This window comes from Meleagris gallopavo, chromosome 15, assembly GCF_000146605.3.
Source record: "Meleagris gallopavo isolate NT-WF06-2002-E0010 breed Aviagen turkey brand Nicholas breeding stock chromosome 15, Turkey_5.1, whole genome shotgun sequence".
In the NCBI taxonomy this organism is placed as follows: domain Eukaryota; kingdom Metazoa; phylum Chordata; class Aves; order Galliformes; family Phasianidae; genus Meleagris; species Meleagris gallopavo.
The window spans coordinates 9,814,297-9,821,003 of NC_015025.2; the positions used below are offsets into that span (position 1 = coordinate 9,814,297).

The 6,707-nt window shown below is 45.5% G+C and overlaps 1 protein-coding gene across 1 annotated transcript in view; it reads left to right on the top strand.

Annotated features, from left to right (window-relative positions):
- The first annotated feature begins 5,622 nt into the window (after positions 1 to 5,622).
- The window catches only part of LOC104913262 (double-headed protease inhibitor, submandibular gland-like), a 5,144-nt gene continuing 4,059 nt past the window's right edge, over positions 5,623 to 6,707 (top strand). Inside the window, exon 1 of the mRNA XM_031555707.1 lies at positions 5,623 to 6,323. Coding sequence (XP_031411567.1) covers positions 6,266 to 6,323 — 58 coding nt within the window. The 5' untranslated portion in view covers positions 5,623 to 6,265. The remainder of the gene's footprint in view (positions 6,324 to 6,707) is intronic.

Below are 6,707 nucleotides of genomic sequence, written 5' to 3' on the forward strand. Positions count from 1 at the left end.
AAAAGAAAAAGAAAAAGAAAAAAAAAACAACATTGCAGCAGTTGGTGTCCAAGTTATTGTCACGGTTACTGCAGCAGCACTGAAGATATTTACATGGAATTTACATCACTGGAGGCTCAAAGAGCACTGCAGGAATGTACTGCACTATTCCTGCCCCGTCCTTAAGCTCTTCTTTGACATCTGCTGATGGTCGGTGCTGGGGAAAGCCCAGGGCTGGGGTGGGTCTCCTGGCATTGCCCTGCTGATAGCTCTGCTGCTGAGGGTATTTTTGTGAGCACAAGGCTGCATCGATCTACAGGGCGACTGCAGTGCCTGCGCCGTACCCCGCAATTTCTGCTCTCAGGAGTACATCCCACACTGCGGGTCTGATGGCGTAACATATGCCAGCAAATGTTTATTCTGCAATGCTTTTCTGGGTGTATGAAAATAAATCTCTTCGCTAACTGAGTGGTGAACTTCAACTGTTTTATCAACCTTGGGGACTGGTTGGAGTTGGAAGGTTGTTTTGCTTTGTGTTCTCCTCTTCTCCTACTAGCAAGGGCAATATTTTTTTTAAACTGTGAGGGTTTACCGGGGATTCCTTTCTTTCAGGTATAAAGAAATAACATTTAGCAGAGATCTTCATCTCCACATTAGATAATTTGCTGAAGAGCTCGCTTCCAGCAAATACAGTCTATTTCCTACAGACTATTTGTTCTTCTTTTAAATTAAGTCTTTATCATGTCTTTGAATGTTAGTAATAAGAGGAAATAGCTGGAATAGCTTTCCAAATGTTCTGTTTTGGTTAAGTTCCTCCGTGATGTATCCTTAAGCAGAGGGATGGATGCACAGCAGGAGTGCAGAGATTCAGTCTCTGAGGCCCTGAGTTCTTTCTCTGCAGAACTCACTGGGCTCTCACTTTGCTGTGCCCTGCACAGTGCTCACACCACAGCCCACCGGGCGCCAGCTTGGACAGGAGGACTCTTCCTGGCTGTGTCCCCTATAGTAGATGCTGCCCAAAGCCTCATTCTGAACGTTTAGAGCTCCTGATAAAGCTTGAAGCTATGCTCAATAAAAGAATTTTTCAGCATGTCTTACTTTCATACTACATATCATGCTGTCGGTTTTTTTTTTTAATTTAAAGATGCTGTGTGATTGCTTCACTGCAACAGTCCTGGGGTGTGGTTATTAATGGGTAAATTACAAGGAGAAATAATGGATTGTCTGACTTATGAAGAAATCAACCCCTCCACAAGGCCATAAGCTTCTGCTTTCTTCCAGATTTTCAAAAGAAAACCACTGCTGGAGATGAAACCCAGTGCAGTGGTCAGGCCATCCTGTGCAGACACTGTCTGACCCCTTAGGAGCTGAAAATGAAGTGGTGGTGGGTACCCATAGGTGTGGGAAGCCTTTCTGCAGCCACCTGGTTTGCCTCCCAAAGCAGAGGATGAGATGTTTTCCCATCTGGGCAGCACCAACAGAGGGGTGGCAGCAGGGTGAGGAAGGTGATTGCCCCCCTCTGCTCTGCTCTCTTTGGGGACCACATGCAGTATTGCATCCAGGCAAAAAGATGTGGAACTGTTGGAGCGGGTCCAGAGGAAGCCATGAAGATGGTAAGAGGGTTGGAGCACCTCTCTTATGAAGAAAGGTTGAGGGAACTGGGCATGTTCAACATCAAGAAGGGAAGGCTGAGAGGAGACCTCATAGCAGTCTTCCAGTACTTGAAGGGAGCTTGCAACCAGGAAGGTGAGCAAATTTTTATGTGGTCTGATAGAGATAGAATAAGGGAGAGAGGCTTTAAATTAAAAGAGGAAAGATTTAGGTGATATGTTGGGAAGAAATTCTTTACTCAGAGGTTGGTGTGACACTGGCACTGCTGCCCAGATCTGTGGGTGCACCATCCCTGGACATGAGGTGAAGGCCAGGTTGGATGGGGCTCTGTGCAGCCTGATCTGGTGGGGGACAGCCAGCCCACAGCAGAGGTTAGGGCAGATGGGCTTTTAGGCCCTTTCCAACCCAAACCATTTAGTGATTCTGAGATTCTCAGATATGCCTGCCTGCATCTGAGCTCACGGTGCTCGTGGGGGTGGGATACAGTACACTACGTGATGCTCAGAGGGCCGCACACAGGAGCTGCCACAGCCGTTTATCACCTCACCCACCACTTAGCTGCTGCTTGTAGTTAATTACGTCAGCTGTCGCTTGTAGAGAATCCTTTGAGATCCTTGGGCCCCTGGAAATCTTGGCTGATGAAAGGAAGGGCTCAGAGTCATTGCGTTAATTTATTATTCATTAACACCAAAGTGCCGGCAGTGCGGTGTGCTGTACGGGCAGCGGGCTCACAGTCAAATAGTTAATGATCTTAAGTGACAATGTGTCACTCTGCAGAGAGCAGAGAGAGCAGCTCTCCTAAGGGAGAGAGCTTCTTTCCAATTCTGCAACCATTCTGCGCCAAGCCCCTCTTTGGGAAGAAAGTGAAGATGAGGAGGGCGATGAGGATGAGGAGGGCCTCAAGGAACCTTCCTATCTTGGAGACAAGTGATGATCCCAGTTGCTTTCAGGGTCCCAGCAGTCTTCAAAGTGCATCTTGCGGGGGCCATGTCCTCTGAGCAGCAAAATCCAGGTCATAGAGGGGAAAATGTGAGCCAAGATGGGACAAATCTCCTATCTTGCCATGGAGCTGCACTGCTGAGGAGGTGGTGGAGAACAACATGGGACCCCAGCATTTCCCCCACCCCTGCACCAGGCCCAGCTCTGCAGGATGACAAGGAGGGCAAAGCTCTGTCACAAGCATCACTGACAATTATTATTTTGTTGTTGCTGCTCAACAAAATCCTAACACAATACAACACAATATCCTCTCATCATTACTAATCTAACTCTCCCTCCAGGAAATTCCAGGCAGGAAGCACTGTCTGCCAGCCGAGGTGCTTTAAGGCACAGTTCTTTAGTGGTACCTCAGCACTTTGTGTCATTATCTGGTGACAGTGAATTTAGGAAATGCCATTCAATTACCCTGCAAACTGATTAACGCATTGATGCAGTTATTTTGTTCTGCTCTATATTATATCAGTTCTTCTGTTTTATGTATTTCTCTACTTGTTGCTGGCCGGAACACACCTCGGGCCAGTCTAGACTTTGCTGTTGATGCAGCTTTTCCCCAGGGCTTCATCAGCACAAATGGTTTGTCAGTGTGGGGAAAAATAAAATTATGCTTTAAAATAAAACCACCTGGAGATGCTGTTTTGGGGTCTGGTTGTGTCACAGCTAATGCAGCGATGGAGCTGAGGGATTGGGATGTGCTGGGCCGGATCCTGAGCGCGTTGCTATAAGCCAAATGATTCCAGACACCCTTCTTCCCTGAGATATCATCTGTGCTTAAGCAGCAGGAGATATGCAGGCAGCGATCAGATAGCTGAGCTGCAAGGAGAAATATCACAAGAGCACGGCTTAGGGCAGGGGCTTTACTCGCTCTAAATTGAATTCCCATCCTCATAGGAGATCCAGTCCTGCCCCCGTGTGCATCTCTCCGGTAACAGCAATGTGTTTTGCTCCATCTTGCAGTGGGTCCAGAAGCAGGGGGAAGGAAATGCGTCGTGCATTCGTCCCTGCAGCAGCGCAGCCCATAAAGCAGGGGAAATTAATGAAAATCTTTTTTAGGTCATGGTAGATTATGGATTTCTTTGAGATAGAGAATCTCAAGAGCAGAGGAGAAGATTCTCAGAACATAGCACTGATATGAGATGGCATAATGCTGAGTTGGAAACTGGGGAGAATATCCAGGGTTACTGGAAATTTACTGAAGCACAAGGGAATGCATCGTGTGACTGCCAGTGTTTTCCCACTCACGTGGCTATAATCTTGAACACAATTACCATCTTAGAATTTGAAATAGCTGAAAGAGTTTTATTTGATCTTTTCAATGGATCTTACATCTGTAGAAAAAAAGGCTAGAAATAATCCTGCACTCAAGCTCACTTTACTGACCCACCATCATGAAACTCCAGCAGCACACAGGGATTTGAGCAGGTGTGTTCATCTTCCTCTTCCCATTTGCAACATGTGTATGGCATTTCCTGAAGCTCACTCCTCCAAATGCGTTGAGACAGTTGTTTTTCATTCTTCCTAATGCCTGCGTCAACCCATCTGCTGATCAGCAATTATTTCTATCCCATTCCCTTCTGTTTCTTATTAATCAAGCTCTTTATGCAATCCCACATAACACTTCGCCCAGCTGCCCTGCCCTAGCTGCTACCAATTATCTCATCCTGGTTTATAGACCCTGTAGTAAGACTCTGTCCTTGCACCTCTTCCTCTCTCTGATGGAGCTTTTGGTGCAGGGCAGGCTGGATTCTCAGGCATTCAGAGGATTAAAGGTCTCCCAGAAGGAGCTTGTTAATCAAGGACGGGTGCTGGCTACACAGGAGGATGGCACCATTCTCCACCATATTCTAAAGCTCTATGAGGAGGAGATGGAGCTCAGCCTGGGATGACAGAGAGAAGCAGCACAAGTTTCAGGATCCAGGGCTGTCAGACCTGGGTGTGGGGTCGTAGGTTGAAGAAGGGATAGATTGTGCTCATGTAGCCTCGCTGCAGAAGCAGCAGTGCTATCTCTCCAGCAAAGCTGTGCCTGCCTCATCCCTGGGGTGCTCAGGACCAGGTGGGATGGAGCACTGGGCAGTCTGAGCTGGTGGGAGCCAGTCCACAGCAGGGGTTGGAATGGAGTGGGTTTTAAGTTCCCCTCCATCTAAGCTATTCCTTGATCTCTGTTGATGGCTGGTGCAAGTTCTGAGGCAGCCTTGTTTTCTGCTCAGGCATTCTTGTCCCTGGGGAAAAACCAATATTAATGCTTCAGTGATTACTGCTTGCCTTCCAAATATGCTTCTGATCAGTTCAAGAAATCTGACAGTCACGTCGCTCAGGAAGCTAAGAATACAACAGAAACAGCTTTGAAAGGAACCCTTCAACTCTTGATATTTGTGAATGAGCTCCAAAGAACATTACTCATTTATTTTTCAGGAAAATGATTTCATTGACATGAACAGGCCAAAGCCTACAAGCTCTATTTTGTGACTGCAGCTCCTTACACTTTCAGCTGCATTTTTATGATTTATGTGCCCATGTTAAGGCTTGAACACCTCCCAGGATAATGAGAATAACAGTTCTGATTTCCCATTTAAAATGTAGGATGCCTTTAAGGCCATATGTGTGGATCAGGTTCCTTCTAAAGCACAAATGTGTTCCATCCCTCACTTCTTTTTCATTACAACCTTCAATCAAAAATGTGTTTTATGAGATATTTGTTTTGCCATGTATCTGTGACAGAGTTGAACTACTTAGTGAAACCTCTGTTCTTCACTTAGTTGAAAGGTATGGTTTAGGGAACGTGACACTGTAAATTTATCGTGGTGTAATAGAAGGGGGGATGTGTGGACTCACCTTCTGTTTGTTGTGGCTGCAATAGTTTTATGCACTACCTGAATATTAAGCAAGCCCTTTTCATCTGCGCAGAACACCTCTTGTTTTCCAGTGAGATGAAACAACGTTCAGCTTTCAGGTTTGCTATTCTCATTGTTTCTTAATCGGGTTCACATTGATTGTCAACAGATGAATAATTCCTCCTTCTACGTGGACGTGCCTCTTAAGCTTGTGAAGTCTTAGGTAATGCTTTTCTGTTGCGATGACTGTTTCAGTCCCCTCAGTGAGCAATTAAGTGCACCAGTAAAATACAAAGGAGACTGTGGAGATATTCATTGTGCCCTCAGCATCTTCAAAAGGCGCTGCTGCCTGCCAAGCCCAGACTTCATTTCTGTAAAAGCGGAGGATGTTCTATTCTGCTGTGCCATAAAAGTCTTCTGGAGCCCAAACACGGTGTAGCGTGTGTACCGTAGCGTGCACAAGCTCAAAGGCTTTCAACAAATTAGCTTTTTTGCTTTGCCACCTTCCATACGTAATTTCACAACACCTAGTATTGAGACAGTGCTGTTGTTTGGGCAGCATAAATCACTCACTGTACTGCAGGGCGCCTTTCTTAACAAGCTGGGTGTAGTTCACCTTTTTGTCTAACTCTGCTGCGCATCTCTCTAACAAACAACTGCTCTTTACGGCTCAACTCGATAATCAATACATTTTTTTTAGTTTACAGAGCAAATAATTACTTTAGCCGATGATTTCACAAGGTTAGAAGATGGATGTATAAAGTCTGGAGCGTGAAGGCAGAGAAATATCTCTGCTGATCTCAAGAGCAACAGGTCTGCAAGTAACAGGCTGCACAGCCACCTCTGCCATGAAGGCAATGAGAGCTGCTGCCCTCCTTGGATTAGTGCTTCTCAGCTCCTTTCCTGGTAAGCTGGTTTTTGTTACATTCTCTGCTTGTATCTCTATTCCTACTGAACTAAATGTGGTTCAGGATGCCTTTAGAATCTTAAAGGGAGCTCAGCCTGCTGGAGAAGTGGTGGTTTGGTAAAACGTCAGCTCTCTTTTAATGATCTTTATCCTTGTGCAAATATTTATGTAACTCTAGCAGGATGCCTCCATCTGACATAAACTCATTATCCCCAGTAAGTCTCATAGCGCTCAAGAGAGAAAATGTATACCCTATTTCTTCCTTAGTGAGTCAAAGTTTGTATTTTCACCAAAAATTGCTATTTTTTTAATCATAGGAGATAACTTGCATATTTGAGCTGGATAAAATATTTAGGAAACAAGTAATTGTCAGTGATAAAAAT